This window comes from Thamnophis elegans, chromosome 1 (genome assembly GCF_009769535.1).
Source record: "Thamnophis elegans isolate rThaEle1 chromosome 1, rThaEle1.pri, whole genome shotgun sequence".
Taxonomy (NCBI): domain Eukaryota; kingdom Metazoa; phylum Chordata; class Lepidosauria; order Squamata; family Colubridae; genus Thamnophis; species Thamnophis elegans.
In genome coordinates this window covers 141,540,401-141,559,176 of record NC_045541.1, presented here as the reverse complement: position 1 = coordinate 141,559,176, position 18,776 = coordinate 141,540,401, and the positions used below count along the sequence as shown (strand labels likewise).

Here is an 18,776-nt window from a genome sequence, read left to right as displayed (position 1 = left end):
ATCTACTGGGAGGCAAAAATCAAGTTGGGGAAGCAACCCTGCCAATATCTCTTTAGTAAATCAGTTAGCTTTTTCTATCGTGACAGCTTTTTGTAAAAGAACCCACAATATGCTTTACGAATTCCAAATGTGCCAACCATCCAAAAAATATTGGTTCATGGGCTAATACTCTAATACACTGATCACAGAGAGGAATTAAGGTCATAGACATCTTCTGGCTTTTCTTGTTCCCCAGCAGGAGCCAAGAGCCTCAAGATGTTTATTATTTATTTATATCCCACCTGTATTATTTGTACAAAACTCAAGGTGACAAACAATCCTAGCACATCTTCCTATTTTCTCCACTATAACAATGGTCGCAAGGTGGGTTGGGCAGAGAGAGAGAGAGTGACTGGCCCAAGGTTATTCAACAGGCTTTCATGACTAAGGCAGGACTTGAACTCATGATCTCTTGCTTCCTAGCTTGGTGCCTTCAAGTGTAGTTTAGTGTAATAGATTTGAAGAGCTCTTGATTATCCTGTAACAAATCGTTAACACCATGATGCATTGATTGCTTATCTATTATGTTTTTCTCCAAATAATCCTGGGAATTATAGTTTATTTTACTGATAGAACTATAGTTCCCAGACACACTACAACTGTGTATCTGTTAATGATCAACACATGATTTGAACTTAAAAAGGAGATGCTTTCTCTTAACACTTAATGAATTAAATTCTACATGTACTAATATCCTCTCTAAAAATACTGCAGAGGTAAAAAGCATCTAAACGTGTCTCATTCTTAACAAAGTATTAGCTCATATTTATTTTGATGTTATGTTTAACTGAAAGTTTCTGAGAGAACTGTTTTTAATTAAAATGAAAAAAATGGATCCAAGGATCTAATCTCCATTATTCTTTATTTCCAAGAATGCCCACACAGACCTTGTAGGCAAAATCAGATATAAATTTGGAGCATGGCTACAGTTCAGTATTTTCACTAGATGTGTGCTCATTGCCAAGAAAAATGGTAAGCAGTGGAAGAGCTAGAGGGGGTATGAGGGAGCAACTATATCTGTATTTATGATTATGCAAAATAAAATGCCATAATGCCAAAGTGCCATAAGGGGTTTCTTTCTTTGTAAAAATAAAACAGGGGGGAAAACCCTTATGGCAGCCATTTTAAGGAAGCATCCACAACATATTTTGAGAATTCCAGTGCAGAAAACTATTTATCCCTCCTATGGAAAGAAAGAACAATTTCCTGGTATTTGGTAAACCATCTATAAAAATAATTCTGTGATTAATGGTCTGGTACAACGGCTCCCAGATGGTTTCTAAGAAAACTTCAGAAAGATACCTGTTGAGAAATATCCTCCATTTGATTTGAATATAGCAGCTGTGTACTCCTTCTCAGATTTATGTTGCTATAGCTCTGTGATCAGCGTGGCCAACTACTAGCAGCAGCTGCAATGTTTTGCTTAAGAGGGGAGAAAATCATGTGCACCATATCAAATTCTAATTTGAAAGAGAGCTTGTTTACCATATCAGTAAGATGTTTAAGAAGTTCACCCACAATGAATTAATTTTTCCTGAGAGGCTTTGCAGAACATTTCAACAGGAACTTCTGATTTACACTGGAGAATAGTGCAGCTAGCCACAGGTTCCATACAATTTGATATTTCTGTGATCCTATTACACTATTTCATTCAATAGTAGGCAATCAAACCACAGAAATAGTTAGCCATAAATCATGGTAACTTGAGAAGATGCCTTATAAACATTTGTCTTGTACATATGGATGTGACCAGTCTCTTATTTTCTTTTCTAATCATATGTTAATTCATCTGAATATGTTAACATTAACTCACTGGTAACTCATAAAGCCACATTGAAAGACAGTGTTATTTGGTAAAACAGCAAGTAAGGCTGGAGTAGATGTGAGAGGAAGTAACAACAGAGCTGTGACTGAAAGCTCCTGAATTTTATGTTGACAAGGTTGAGTAAACTAGTACAGCATGAAGACATATTCATACACAGTGGCACCTGGGTACTCAATTGCTGGGAAACTCATCGGATTTGGTACTCTTAAGCATTTTAATGCAAACATTTTGTCTCAATATTACTTGTTTATTTGGTACTCAATGCACACAGTTAAAAACTTGTCAGTGTTGACTGCCTTGTGACTCACTATATTATTCCTTATGGAGAAAAATTGTTTGGTACTCATCATTTTTGGTACTCATCACAATTAACCATAAGTACCGAGGTAGGACTGCACTGACAATTGACGTAAACAAATTAAGCTAGGCCCTTTTCTGAAGATAATGACTAAATCCTAACAACATCACGTCTAAGGCCTGCTTTGGGCTGGGTTTCTCTCGCCATTTTACACAGTCACGGTTTTCTCTTCCTAAAACGCTGGTCTTTCAAAATACCATGACAAAAAATAAGCAACCACACGCGTCCTCAAATGGGGGTCGCAGAATAATGTCGGAGAGACAAAGTTGCCCCGGACCAAGCGCTCGAAAACTGCAGTGGCCGGGAACCCTCGGCTTTCGCTCCGCCCCTCTCCCATCCCGCTGCTTGCGAGCAGGGCCGGTCGTCGACACCTAGCCGTCTCCAGCACCACGGACAGCGCCCGCACCTTTCCGAGGTTTCCTGGCCTCCCTCCTTGCACTTCTCCCGCCCTCCGAAAAGCTTCGGGCAGCGGCCGCGGGGCGTCCTGCGTCTTTTATTCCCCGCGGAGAAGACGGGCCCCCGTCTCGCCACTGTTGCTTTACTTACATTGCTCTGCTTTGGTCGACATGGCGGTGCTCTTCTGCGGGAAAAGGTTGCTGGGTTCCAGCACGGGCAGCGGCGGTCTGGCCGGCTAGCGAGGAACGACGACCATCTGCTGGAGGCGAAGCGAAGGGAGCCCGCTCTGACCCGAGCCGCGTCCCTCCCCCTCCTCTAGCTCTGCCATTGCTGCAAACTGCACAGCGGCCCCCGTTTTCTCGCCGCTCCCGCCCGCCCCAGGAAAAGGAGGAGGAGGAGAAGCGGCGCGAAGGGAGCTTTGCTTCGAGATGATCTCAAGCGGAACCCGAGGCGCGCCGGCCGTGCGCAGCCCTTTTACACGGCCGGTGCAGTTCCAGGAAAAACAACACTGCGCCGTGGAGAAGAAACCATTTTGCGCCGCCCCCGCCCCCCCCCCCCCCACCGATGAGAAAAAGGACCCCGATGATGAGCGGAATGAGCTCGCCCACCCAAAGGAGGAGGAGGGGAAGTTCCATTCATGAAGACGGGTTTCTAAGCGCGCCCAACCTTTTAAAGGGAGAAGCGTCTTTCTCGTCCTCTGAGGCAGGAGCAAAGCGGCTTGTTTCTGAAGGGGGAGCACAAGGTTTAACCAACGAAACATGGTTTGTTTCATCATGAATAAAGTAACGGCCAGGTTCGCATATTGTGCTAAGCCAAGTTTTGTCTACTTCAGCCAAACGCAGCAAATCACATCTGGCTTACAACTACACAATAAGTCCTGGGGAAAGAGTTTAGAGTGGGCAGCTGCACATCCTGGTATCCATTTTGCACCCATAAAACTTGGGATTAGGCCTCTTGTATTAAATGGAATTTAAGAATAGACACAAGTATATAACGGGAGTATTTTTAATTGCTGTCCCAGAATCCAAAGGAAAAAATATGAATTTTTCACAAGTGCAGGTGTTTACACTAGAAAGTGCATGTGAAACCCTTGAATCAGTATTAGAGCAATTGGACAACCCAAAATAACAAAATATCATATGCAAGCCTTTGTGATCTTCAAAACTCCTGATCAGATAGGCAGCCACTCTGTTGAAAATAGATGAAGAGAGTTCTAGTCTAAATTATATTCAGCTTAGAAACTTTTAATTGGACAGCAGCAGTTTTATCTATTTTTAATGACATGTTTTTACAAGATTGTTTTTAGACTATATATTATAAGCTGCTTAGAGGCATTTGGGTATTCAAATGTTGAAAATAAGTAACATAGTTTTCTCCATTGGAATGTATTACCAAATCAGTGTGTGCCTGTAAAATTGCAGCTTTTATGCAATAAATTATATTCGGGTCTAAATCTTTCAATTATGTATATTCTGATTGAATTAACACAAGTGCCATATTAAAAGCTGAACTAAACATGAAGAATGTTAAAATAATTAGCCAAAACATAAGCAGAACATGTTTGGATTCAATAAATATTTCACAACAGTAAGGACTTCTGTCCCAGACTTGCAAATTTTCCATGTGCAGGAAGTCTTTCTCAGAGGGAAGAATTTAATATATATCCCCCATACTTCTGAGTTAGAAATGATTCACTCTATAGAAAGCAGCTATTCATATCACATTATTTCAAGACTTATTTCATTAAAATAAGTCTTATGACTACTTTGCTCTAAGAAATTATCAATTATAAATCCTATACTGATCATAAGAAACTTCAAAAATAAGTATTTTATCTCATAATATTCATTGCTTCTATTTCTTTAGGCTAAATACTCCTGTAATCTAATAAAGAGAAATTAGCAAAATGTGACATAGTTAATTTCATACACTGTTTTAGCAAAATAGAATGAAAACTTTTCTGGGATCTTCTAAAAAATCATAGGGGGGAAATCTTGAGGTCACAAACATAATCCAGTGAGGGTGCCAAAAGCAATTGCACCCAGAACAGGTGACCTGACCTTACCTTTCAGGTTAAGAGTGATAAAGTAGTGCATATTTTAAACACTTTGGTGGTGCAATTCTCCTAATTTAAGAGGGAAAATAATATTTTTGTAACAGTACATTTAAGTCATGACTTAAGGCTATTTCATTCATGACAAGCAATAGGATGAAAAGAATATTTTGTGATCAAGAAGCAAGTGGGATAAGGTTCTTTACTGTTCCTGTCCAAAAATAGTGACTAGTCTTTTAATTGCTTGCTTGGGATGGAACTTTGAATTTCATCTTGCTTAAGGATGTCCAAAAAAGAACAACTTTAGGGATAAAAAGAGTTTTAAAACTTTAGGGATTATTTAGGATAATTGGTTTTGTTGTTGTTAAGATTCCCCTAACGTTCAGCCAACATTTGCTCTGAAGTTCACATTAAATATGAACTTTAGGGAAGCAGAAGCAAAATGTACCCTTTCTGTATAACAACACTTCAAGTATTTCAAAAAAGGTAGAATCTCTCATTCATCCAGTTTTCGTGTCTGTGTCTGTGTCTATGTGTCTGTGTGTGTACACATGTATATAGTCTTACATACATTTTATTTTTTAATTGAACATTAAATCACTAATAGCCTTATATAAATTCCTATAAGGAGGAAAAACAATATAAAAACCATTTTAATACAGTGTATTATTTTCACATGAAAAGCAGCTGTAGTATATCAGCTACAGCTTTGGATCAGGTTTTCTGGATCAGCTTTTCCCAACTTGAAGATAGGTAGGATTAACTGCTTTTCAACATATCTGAATCAAGACAGAAAAAAGAATTCAACATAGATCCTTCTGATTTGTTTCCCTTTAGTAGACCTGTGGGGTTTTTTTTAAACAAAATGTGTTTTAATTACCGTAGATTTCTTCTAACCATGGATGCTGGATATCAACTCATACTGCCTATTCCTATAACAACAATTCAGTACTTTGGTTCAATAATATCTAAGATTACTTCAGGCTAAATTTGGAGGAAGTTGTATTTTCAAAGACTATGAATGAAAATAAAACTCCTCTTTATAACAACAAGTATCCTCATTAAATTATGTATGTAATAATATACCTTTTAATTATACTTAAATGCTGTAACTACAAATTAGGTATAAAGAATATTAACATGGAGATTATGTTATATTTATTGATTTCTTTTCAAGCAACTTTTAAAAATAAGACATAGATTTAGCTTTCTGTAAGATTCAGCTTTCAATTCTCAGTTCCTAAGGAATGGAGAACCTGTAACCTCTTCCAGGAGGCTGACTGCAGCTTCTAGCAGGCACAGCTGGGTTAGCCATCAGTGAATAATGTTGTGACCTGAAGAGTCTCAGGTCCCCAACCCTGCTACAAGGAATTCAAAAGTAGGGAAACTCATCGTCAGTTTCACCTTTGTAGTATCTAAAAGACGATTTACATGTTATGGCATTCAGGGATTATTGCTTTAACTTATGCATGGGATTCCTACCTCAGTGCAGCTATATGCTATTAAAATACTCATGCCTGTTTGATCAGTTGTAACCTTCAATTGGGCAAAATGGTGCATCATAGGACAACAATTTTTGAACCTCAAATAGGCTAACTTAGACAATGTGTCCAAAATCTAGGACCCATGACCCCTGTGGGATTGAAGTTTGGCAAAGTTGTGGCCACTTCAGCGCTGCTACATTGCCACAATCAGCTGTGGTCACTGTCCATCATTTCCAGTGCTCCATGCCAGCTCCCTACAAGGGAAGTCAATGGGGAAGCTGGCTCCTGCTTTTTTGCTCACCCTTAGTCATTCTGTTTAGATAAGAAAATCTGAAACAATGACCCCACAGGTCATGGCTTCTCTAGTGTAGTTCTAAAAGACTTTCTCTCTCCATAATAAAAGCAACTCATTTGTCATCAGGGATTCAGATGCGTTCCTACAAAAATTGCTGAGAAATCTCACCTTCTCCCAGCACTTGACTCACAAGTTTCTGTACCTGAGAAGATAACAGTTTCTCACCCAGCTTGCTACCAGTTCTTTTAAGTGAATAAACACCCTGAAAATGTTGCTGTGAGTTGAATTTCTGTGAATTATTTAGGTTAGCCTTTTAAAGTTGAATCCTTAAAAAGCTAAACTAAGAAAAGCTTTGGATAAAATATGGCTGTACTTCCTTTGCAATATTGTATATTGTATATTGTATATTGTATATTGTATATTGTATATTGTATATTGTATATTGTATATTGTATATTGTATATTGTATATTGTATATTGTATATTGTATATTGTATATTGTATATTGTATATTGTATATTGTATATTGTATATTGTATATTGTATATTGTATATTATTATTATTACTATTATTATTATTATTATTAACAACAACTTGGTTATGGTTAACAACAGGTACATTAAAGAAAGAAACAGAGTCACTAATCCTGGCTGCGCAAGAACAAGCTATCTGCACAAATGCCATTAAGGCCAAAATCGAAAAATCCTCTGATGATGCCAAATGCAGACTTTGCAAAGAAGCTGATGAAACTGTTGATCACATACTCAGCTGCTGTAAAAAAATCATGCAGACTGATTATAAATTGCGGCACAATTCAGTAGCACAAATGATCCATTGGAATTTGTGCAAAAATTATAATATTAAAACAGCAACAAACTGGTGGGAACATCAGCCTGAAAAAGTCACCGAAAATCAGATGGTCAAGATCTTGTGGGATTTTTGCATACAAACAGACAAAATACTGGCGCATAATGCACCAGACATCACACTGGTTGAGAAAAATAAGGTCACAATCATAGATGTCGCAATACCAGGTGATAGCAGGGTCGCTAAGAAGGAACATGGAAAAATTGCAAAATACCAGGACTTAAAAATCGAAATTCAACGACTATGGCACAAACCAGCAGTGGTAATTCCAGTGGTAATTGGCACACAGGGTGCTAATCCAAAAGCACTGGAATTACATTTAAAACAGTTAAAAATTGACAAAATCACCATCAGTCAAATGCAAAAAGCCGCACTGCTTGGATCTGCACGCATATTACGAAAATATGTTACGACGTCCTAGGCCCCTGGGTGGGGCCCGACTAGTAACCAATGCCAAATCCGGCGAAACAACTGGCCGCTGTGATACAATTGTATAATAATAATAATAATGGTTTTTTTTTGTTTTTTTTTTAATTTTATTTCCATTCCATTCTATACAATCACATGTTTATTGTCATAATAATGGTTTTTAACACCTTGAATTTATACATGTGCATAGCTAAATTATAAAATTAGAAAACATTTTCTGTACTCTTGATTTTATTTCTGCTAACAAAGGAAAACAAGGAAGGCATTGTTTGTAGGACTGAACTATGGAGTTGTTGACGCTCTCTGAACTTAGTTGTCTACTCACAGACATTTCCTTACCCAACTAGGTAACATCATCAGTGTAGGTAAATGTAGAATTCATTGCCCTTTTATATACAGTAGCTTGCCCTGCCAGTTTTTGTGAGGTTGAAAAGAGGATTCATACTGATAATGTTACCTAGTTGGGTAATGAAACATCTGCAGGCAAACAACCTGGGTTGTTTGGTTTTGGTGCTTGGGGAGCACTAAAAACTCCACAAATAAAGAACAAATATGCTGTGAGCATCAGATCTACCATCCCAAAAGCTGTCCCAAAGGTACTTTTTCAAGAGGCAACTGGACTTTCTGGTTTTTCTTTGAAGACATTTTGCTTTGCATTCAAGAAGCTTCTTCAGTTCTTCAGACAAGACATGACCTGGATGACTGAAAATCTCCATACACGTCTCAAAAGTCTTCTCAATATCTCTATAGCTTTGTCTAGGTTGCTTGCTCAGTTGATTTATTTATTTACAGAGAATTTAAACTACTGTATGTCTGCTACCTATCACGGTCTTAATGCTTCCAAGGATGTTTACAGAATAAAGGGATAACACTGACCCAAAATATCACAAACAAGAAAATACCGAATTTCCATTAAAAACTAGTTTTAAGAGGCCATATACAATAAGTGCAACTTTAGAGACTTTCAAAGGCTTATTGTAAAAATATTGATTTATTTGCTGATTCACGTTGTTGCAAATATGTGGGACTACTGCAGGAAAGTCCTCTCAAAGTGGGTGTTCTGACCTGATTGTTCAATTCTTGACAGTATTTGGATAATAATATGCCCCATCCAATTTTCTTAGTATACTCTCCTCCGTCATATAAAGTCAGGTTGGGCAATATTATTAAACACTAAGGGATGTTAGGAAGATGTTGCAACACAGATATATCTGTGTCACTACAGTCTATATTGTCTCACTGAGGGATTACAAAGTCATCTTCTATAGTAGGTATTGTTTCATGAAAATACTGAAGCACAGTATGGTTTCCTGTTAGTTTTTGTACACAGAATGAAGTGGTGATATCCCAGTATCCCAAAGGCATTGGGAGAGCATAAGTTGTGGTTGTTCTATACTGTAGAATAGATGGCAGCTTACTGAAACTTAGAGGCATCTCTTAACTGGCCAAAAATGGATGACAAATACAGTTGCAACCATTTGCAACAGAGGCAATTTGTTTGCGATAAACATAATTGTTCCCTGCCAAATTAAACATTTCTCTTTTTAAAAACACACACATTTAATCTTCTGCCATTGGCCACTAAAGCAGTTTACATCTTTTGCTAACTTGTTACTTAATTACAGGAGGTTGCAATAGCTGTTTTTTGTATGATGTTTATATAGAGAGGTGAAAGGTAAGGGAAGAAGGGAAAGAGAGAAAAGCACCCTTACATTTAATAATACAATAGCAGAGTTGGAAGGGACCTTGGAGGTCTTCTAGTCCAACCCCCTGCCTAAGCAGGAAACCTTATACCATTCCAGACAAATGGCTATTCAACATCTTCTTACAGACTTCCAGTGTTGGGGCATTCACAACTTCTGAAGGCAAGTTGTTTCAATGATTAATTGTTCTAACTTTCAGGAAATTTCTCCCCAGTTCTAAGTTGCTTCTCTCCTTGATTAGTTTGATTACTTTGATTTTCAAGGATTCCAAATCACATTACTAAATTTATACATGGATATGTTGGCAAGTAAAAATGTTGGAGATATTCAGAGGTGGGTTGCTCCCGGCATTACTGCTGGTTCAGTGCGCACAAAAATTTTATCAGCAGGATAACTTCAATTTCCCTCTCCTAATTTTTCTGAATTGCATGCAAGAAGGTTGGAAAGAATCATCTAAGCAAGATGGGTGGCACAGAAATTTGATAGATAAATAAATATAAATAAATAAAGTTAGGAGGATTCTACAGTCTTTTTATAAATGAGGACCAAAGCTTTCTCAAAGTCTTTATTTTGAAAGAGTATTACCGGTAGTTGCCATATAGTATTATACTCTTTAGGCAAAATAAATAAAAAGAAGTTATAATGATAGATTTTTTTTTAAAAAGCAATTGATAGCTGCTAAGCAATAAAGACTAAAACAGGAGAGTTAACTTTGCTTAATAGAGCATTTCACAAGACGTAAGTTTAAATTTTAAAGCCAGAAGGACTTTGGGAGGTATATAAACTAAAAACCATGTCCCCATACCCCTTTCAGATATGTTGAGGCATTGTTGATCTTCTGCTGCCTATGAAACTGTTGCCCCAGTCCATGCAGGCTGAACTGGATGATGACAGTAAGACTAATTAAAAGGTAACTTATTGTTCCTTTTGCCTTTAAGTAGCTTGACTGCAGAAGATGACCAGCTCACGGTGGCTGGAAGCCTTGTTATGCAGTAAAAGTCTTTTTCCAGATATCTAGGAAAAAGGGTCCAGCCAGCAAACCACAATATAAGGTCTTAAGGAGAATGTTAGCAGGTAGTCAACAGCAAAATTATGAGTCCACCTCACCACTTATGGAGGTTTCAGGTTTTTTTTCTTTTTACATTGTGTCTGGCCTATCTAAAAAAAAAAGCTCCCTCAGTAAATGGTTTCCCACAATACAGGTAAACTTCAAGTTATGAATGTAATGGAGCCTGCCCATTACATTCATAATCCAAAGATTTATTAGAGTAAATCACATAAAATGAACATGATCACTCCCTGCTTTCGCCCATGCATTCGCTAATCAAATGTGCAGGTTAAGTGCACAAGCGGGATCTCAGGATAGGGAAGGCCATGTGGGGGGATAGCAGTGGAACAGGTCACCTGCTTCAGACCACCCAAGGCCTCCCCTGACCCACCTCATGCTCCCTCCCCTGGGGTCTCCTCATAATTGCTCACCCCGCAAACAAGGTATCTCCTCTCCAGCCTCTCTGCCACGGTTTCTTTGCCTGCTTGCAGTCTCAGCGTGAAAAGAGTTTGCAAGCTGACAAGACTTTGAAGCAGTGAAATTGCTTTGCTTCAAGCCTCCCATTGACTTGCAAGCACTTTTTGTGCTGAGAGTAGAAGCTTCTGGGGGCCATGATCTCACATGTCAATGAGACTTGAAGCAATGCGATTTCATTACCCCAAAGTCTCGATGGCTTGCAAACACTCTTCAGCCAGATCTGGTGCAGGCCTAGGTTCACTGAGAACAAAGGCCTAAATTACTCTGAGATCATGCAAGATCATGCGATCTCTCATGATTTTTCACTACTTTAGGGCTCTGTTCTCTATGAATGCACCTAAACAGGCAAAGGAACTGATGGCTTATTAGATCATTGCAAGGTGAGTCTCCACAGGCCCAGGTTTTGTGAAAACCTGGCGGTTGGGGGGAATAGGTAGGGTGAATGTTGTAGTGCCTCTGGTCATTCATAAGTGTGAATGACTACCATAGTGCTGCAACATTCATAACTTCAGAAGTGTCATGCCCCCATCAGAGTCTGAATCTGCGGGGGAAGATGAGCTGGAACAAGAACTGATAGAGATGGAGAGTCCAGCTCTGTTGGTCTTGGAGGAAATGGGAAGGGCAGAGTCAGCTCAGGCAAGGCTTTTCTGAATTAGTAAGGCCTGCAGACAGGGAGAGCTCAGGAGAAAAGCAAGGACTACCCTCTCCAGATCCGAGAAGAAGGGGGGGAAGACAGACTGCAAGATCAATGCAGATTGAGCTGGCTACGAGGGAGGAGAGTGCCCCACCCCCTTTTACAAGGCACACCTGGAGAATGAAATGTAAGCTTTGTGTGCGCTTGCCAAAGCCTGGAGATTGCTTGAAAGATTGTGAAATCTTTCTGAAAGATTGTGTCTTGTGGGGCTTGCCAGAGGCCTGCTTCGCTGAACTTCTTGCTCTGGTTACTGTTTAGCTAACCTTACTTATTGGACTGCTGGCCCTGGTTGCTGTTTGATTGACCTGCCTTGTTGGACTGCTGCCCCTGGTTAATGTTTGAGCTAACCTGGCTTATTGGACTGCTGACCTGGTTGCTGTTTGATTAACCTGACTTGCTGGCTTCTGAAGGTGCATATGAAAGCTTTGCTCCAGGGCTTTTGAATGTGGGAATGTTTGGGGCAGTGGTGGGTTGCTAACTGGTCTACTTCCAGTTTGCCATGAACCGGGCCAAACCAGCAGTAACCCACCTCTGGTTTAGGGGTACAGTTGGAGCAAAAAGGAGAGTTAAATCTATTCTCTGTGTTGCTTTCGCGCCACGGCCCTGGTCATCCTAGGAGTGTGTCGTAAGTACTTGGGTTGTGTGTGTGTGTGTGTTATGTTGTAACTTCAAATAGTTACTAAATGAATTTTCATAACTAGAGGATTACCTGTAGCTGCAATATCCAAAAAAGATGGTGAACTGTTCCAAGCTGCTGTTGAGGGATACTAGTGACAAAGAAGGCACAACAAACTCACTGACAGAAACAGCCAGAACACAGAGAAAAAAGCAACACGAATAGCTGAAAGAATGAGCCTCCTTTCTCAGAATTTAGAGTTCCAGCGGTGATACCACACTGAGCTGTGCATCCAAGAAGACACTTAAATTGTCCATCAGGTGCACTGTGGGAAATGTGAATGGCTGCTTCAAAGACTGGTCTGCAGTTATTGTTGGCAGTGAGTGAGGCTGCCAAGCAAATGTAGAGCTGGTCTTGGATGCTAATTTTTTCTTTGTTACTTCTCAGTAAACAAAACTCATAATCAACTTTTCATAGCTTGGAAATAAAAATAAATAAACTTCCTATGGGCATCATTTATCTGTCTACAGGTATTCAATCCAGGTTCAATTCCAGCTCTGCTTACCTTTTTCAACAACAATCATGTTTGGCTAGGTCCTTCAATCTTCTCAGGCATGTTTTGTCAAAGGCCTGAAAGTTGGCAGTCACAAACTCAGACTAAGAAGTTCTGAGGATATGTTGTGAATATCACACCCTTCTGTTGCAGAGTGCCATCTGGTGATCTCTAATTATTTTAGTTTTACTTTAGGCAATCTTGATTCTTAATTTTATGAAAACTGGCAAAAAAAAAGCTATGTGAATGTGAAACCTGTAAGCACAAGGAAGAGACCATTTCATTTTTATGATTAGATCTTTCAATGTTGACATTTTATTTGAGAAATAAAAAATTGAAACCTTATTATAATTACCACTGCATATAGTCCCCAACTTACATATAGTCCTCAATTCATTTGCCAACCACTCAGAGTTACAACAGCACTGGAAAAAATGATTTACAACCAGTCTGCGCACTTACAATTTTTGCAGCATTCTCGCAATTAAGTGATTGATATTTGAGCACTTGGAAACTGGTATGTATTTACAATGGTTACAGCAATCTGGGGTCATGTGATCACCATTTATGACCTTCCTAGCTGTCTTCTCACGAGTAAAAGACATGGGGGAAGCTGAATTCACTCAATGATCACAGGTATCACTTAACAACTGTGGTGACTAACAACAATGGCAAAACTATTGTAAAATAGTTTTACCATAGCACAACTCACTTAGCTGCTGCCTCACTTAGTGAAAGAAGTTCTAGTTCCAGTTGCAGTCATAAGTCAAGGACAACCTGTACGTCCATAAACTGCTTTTCTAAGTGGTAAAAGGGGAGAATGTGCTTTTTACTTGCACTTCAGTTTTCTTTGATTTTTATGATGCAACTTTAATTCCCCTTGTTCTTGCCCCACCAATGGAATGGTCCATGACTTGGGGATCCTTCTGGATGCTCCATTCCTATTTAGACAGCAAGTGAAAGCTGTGAGAAGAGAAGTCTTTTCCCAACTTCAGCTGAGGAAGTAGTTATTGTCTTATTAGGAATGCCTGATCTCAGTAACTGATGCCCTCATCACCTCTTGATTGAACTACTGTGAATCACCCTTTGGTGTCTACTCTTTGGACCCAATTCAGAAATTGATACAAAATATGACAGCAATATTATTAGGACCACTGCCAATACAGGGAATTAGGGAAATCCTCTCCATACTGTTGCATGTAATTCCAGACCTGGACCAGGAAAAATCCCAGCTCTTTGGGGTCTCCTCCAAATTTCATGCCAAGGGGAGGAACTTTTCACATTTGGTGTCTGTGGGGGCCCCTCTCCCATCCCGATCAGCTTCACTGTCTGCCGCCAGCCCTCCCCCCCGGGTTAGACAGGTTTTCCGCATGTCTCTTCTTGATCAGCAAAATCAGCTTCTCTCTCAGCACGACTCTCACAGAAACAGCGTTTCTCCCATGCCTCTTGAAAAAGTTTCAAAGCATGGGTCATCATGAGGTCCTCTTGTTCGGCTTCCTGCCAAGCAGCCTCAGGTCACCAGTGTCGGCTGGTGGTAACTCCGGCAGGAATCTCCTCAGGATCACTCCTCTGCCCCACTCCCAACAACCACCTGGGATGGATGGATCTTTCTTCCAAGTCAAGTTCAGCCATCTGTTCCATTTCCAAAGGATATGAGGGTCCAGTAGTCCCCATGTTGCCCTCCTGATCATTGCCTGGATGTGACATTCTGTGGAGGTTTTTTGTTTTAAGTACACTCCCCTCAGAAGGTGTTAACTCTGGGATAAGTGCAAAGTTAGATCTTGCTTAATGTCAGGCATGCCTCCATCAATAACGAAGAAAAAAACTCCCAACTCCATTGTTCATGGAATTGAAATACTTTTACTGGTTATGAAAAGACAGCAGCGAAAGTAAAGCAAGATCTGAGCCAGAAAGGCGCGAACAAGTACACATCAAATGATAACTCAGCCCCCTCCCTCCAATGACCCCACTCCAGTGTCCAATCTGTAACTCCCTTAGGTGTCATGTGGATTGCATCTCCAAAAGGCATCATCATGTTGGTATGCAGGACAGTTGGCCTTGACCAGGTCCAAACACCAGCCACCAGCATGCCTAGAAGATGTTGAGAAGAAACTCCCTTTTCCATATCACCTCTTGTACCATTTGTTCCAATCCCAAATACCATGCCCCCTCCCTCCCCATTTCTATGGCAGCCGATAGCAAGTAAGCGAAGCAGAGGCTGACATCATACCTCTACTAAAATCACTGCATCAGTTGGCAGTAGACTTCTCAGTTCAATTCAGAGTGCTAATCATTATGGTTAACGCCCTTAGGCTGAACATGCCCAAATTGAATCAACTTCTATCATCTGAGTGTCCCTCCCCTTGTTGCAGGCCTTGGCAGGTTTTCTCTGCAAAAGCCCGCAACTTCCTGATTTGCAGAAACAGAAATTGAAGTTGTTTTATTTCAATATACATTCAATCCCAGCTGTGGGCACTATCTGGGGTTTGGTTTGGGATTTTAACATTGCTTTCTATGGTTATTTTTTATTTTTGATGCTGCTCTGGATTTAATTATTATGCTTCTTTATTTTTATTTAATCTTGCATATGGCTTAGAGCCCCTGGGAAATGTGATGGTATAAAAAAGATGTTGAGACTCTGGAAAGAGTGAAGAGAAGATGATCAGGGGACTGGAGGATGAAGAACAATTGCAGGAATAGTCTAGTGAAATAGTCTAGTCTAGTGAAAAGAACACTGCTAACATGATAGTAGTGTTCCAATATTTAAGGGGCTGCCACAAAGAAGAGAGGAGTCAACCTGTTTTTCAAAACACCAGAAGGTAAGACAAGAAGCAATGAATGGAAAGGAAACAAGGAGAGAAGCAACCTAAAACTAAGGTGAAATTTCCTACCAGTCAGAGCAATAAACCAGTAAAACTACTTGCCTTCAGAAGTTGTGGGAGCTCCATTACTGGAGGCTTTAAGAAGAGACTGGACAGTCATTTGTCTCAAATAGTATGGGGTCTCCTGCTTGAGGAGGGTGTTGGATTACAAGATTTACATGATCCCATCCATCTCTTGTTCTGTATACACACAAATACACATCAAACATACATAGAACTATCATAAAACTCCTGGGTTACAGCATTGTCCTCCAACTTCTGTTCAATTGTCTTGAGATTCTGGTGTTCAGCCTCTAAAACCTTTGGGTTTCATAGATTCCCAAAATCTATTAAAGGAATTCTCAAACTGTAATTTTAAATGAGATGGTGGGTGAGTGTAAACAGTATCACTAAAATTATTTTAAATTGTTTTGATTTAAATGAAATTGAATGTAGTGGTTTGTCCCAACCCTATCTTTTGTGAAGTGTACTCTGGGACATTGCTAAAATACACTAGAGCTGTCAGGCCTGGAAACCATCTTTTACATTGGGACTTCAGGCCTGCCACATTTTCTGCTGTGGGAAAATTGGAGGGGGCATTACATGGAGTATGGGAGATATATAGTCTAAATAACATTCCTTTCTCAGAGAGTCAAGGACATCTTGCCCTGCACCTGGAGTGGTGTGACTGGAAAGCATCTCCAGTTGGAACGATGCCTGATTGGACCATATGACGGATATGTGGGTGGTGGGCAGGGACTTGAACTTTTGTTAGGGTGAGGAAAACCTAGAAGCTTTCAGTCAGATTTTCCCAAATGTGCCAATATGACATCTCTAATAAAAAGGAACTTTGAGGAAATGCAAGTCTTGGAATCTTCTTTCGTTGGGAGTGTTACTTGGAACCCTGACAACAGCATTCTGCCTAGATAAACCTTTTCCAGGAGAATCCACAGTATAAGCACTTCCTGCATAAACCTCTGCTTGCCTGCTCTGTCCCCAAAACAAACCAATCCCTGTTTCCCTCTCCCAGGTGCCGATCTTACTCACCTAACCCATCTCTTTAGCAATTCTGCATCTATCTATGCAACCCCAACTTTTGGTACATACTTGGTTTTTAAAATCAAGAATGCTTGATTCTTGAACTTTCTGCATATATCTATTTAATACAAATTTTTGAATATGAAAAACTGCAATTTTCACCTTTTCCCCATCATCCACTTCAACACTCCTGTTGAAAGGAAAGCCAAACCAAACAAGATGTGAAAAAGTTTGTTTCTCCAAAAATAATTTCCATCACCTTTTCATCACCTCTTTAGTGATGACAGAGTCTTACTAAGAAGCATTCTTGATTTTAAAAACTGACTGCCTCCATTGACATTATAATCAAGTCCATCTATGTGGTCATCTATTTTTTTCTCTTTTCTCCCATCTTTCCTAATTTTCTTCTTAAGAGAGCTGGGCCTACACATAACATGTCTGAAACATGATCTTTTGAGTTTGTTAATATTTGCTTTAAGGAAAAACTGTGGATTGACTTGTTCTATGTGCCATTGGTTTCATACTTGACTATGATATTCACAGGAATTTTCTCCAACATCAAAAACATCAATTCTCTTTTCTTGTGGAAAGTGTCCACTTCCTAAACCTACAAATCCCTCTGCCATTACTGACATCTTTTCAGCTGGATTATGGGTGCTAGCTTGCATTCCCCTTTCAGATATCCTCTACTGTCAATGCTTTCCATGGCTACATTTCACTCTAAGTTTGAGAGAAGAGTGTTTAATTAAAGTCAGTTCCAATATTATTTAATAGTTCCCTCCTTTCTCTTTTGACTCCTTTTATTGTTTCTTTTATAATGCACCTAAGGGATTAGTGATGAATTGTTCTTTTATTAATTAGTCATTGTGCTATCAAATAATATTGCTTCCCTAAAGCAGACAGAAGTAATTAAATGTGCAAACCAGTAATTAAATCAGTCCTCTAATGGAGAACAAAAACTGACTAATTAGAAGGCAATTTATCATTAACCCCACTTGCTGTACTGACCCAAAATAAATAAAGTATGCAGACATTTACTTTATGTGGTTGTATCAACTAAAATACACATAGAATACTAGATACATGACTGCAAATAGGTTAGTTTGAATCCTCCACATTAGTTTTCCATAACCAAGTCTTTTTTAAGTGGTTCATTGTAGGAAAACACTGCAGTAGAGGAAAAGGCACAGACACAGCTTTTCACTAGAATGGCATCAGGCACTGTTTCTCAACCTTGGTCACTTTAAGGTGTGTGCTCTTCAATTCCCAGAATCCCTCAGAAAGCTAGCTGGGGAATCTGGGAGTTGAAATCCATGCATATTAAAGTGACCAAGGTTGAGAAACTATGGCACAAGTCAGTGGCAGATTTCCAGGGTACTATATTTTTGGATGTGTATAATAAACCTTTTAATAATTGTAAACTGCCATCATCATCAGGCACCAGACAATTTACAGTTATAATTAATAAACTGGATATAGCCAAGAATAGAAAGAACCCCATTGTATTAATAATTTTAGATAAATAATGACATGGTGTAATATGTCATGTGATGTTACTCATCTGAGGTTGTATTTATCTATGATGGGAAACACATCAAATTTGCAGATGACACCAAGCTGGCAGGAATAGCCAACACTCAAGAAGATAGGCTTAAGATACAGAGGGATCTTGACAGACTTCAACATTGGGCACTATCTAATAAAACCAAATTCAGTGATGAAAAAAGTAAGGTTCTACATTTAGGCAAGGAAAACCAAGTTCACAGGTACAGTATATGTATACCTTGCTTAATAGTGGTGACTGTGAGAGGGATCTTTGAACAACTATTTAAATATGAGCCAGCAGTGCGCTGCAAAAAAGCCAACATAGTTCTCGGCTGCATAAACCGAAGGATAGAATCAAGATCACATGAAGTGTTAATACCACTTTATAATGCCTTGGTAAAGCCACACTTGGAATACTCCATCCAGTTTTGGTCGCCACGATGTAAAAAAGATGTGGAGATTCTAGAACAGTGGTTCTCAACCTTCCCAATGCC

At 39.4% G+C, this 18,776-nt stretch overlaps 1 protein-coding gene across 1 annotated transcript in view; it reads right to left on the bottom strand.

Annotated features, from left to right (window-relative positions):
• Positions 1–2,790, bottom strand: part of UNC79 (unc-79 homolog, NALCN channel complex subunit) — a 132,418-nt gene extending 129,628 nt beyond the window's left edge. The window contains 1 exon segment of the mRNA XM_032230213.1: positions 2,769–2,790. Coding sequence (XP_032086104.1) covers positions 2,769–2,790 — 22 coding nt within the window.
• Positions 2,791–18,776: the final 15,986 nt, after the last annotated feature.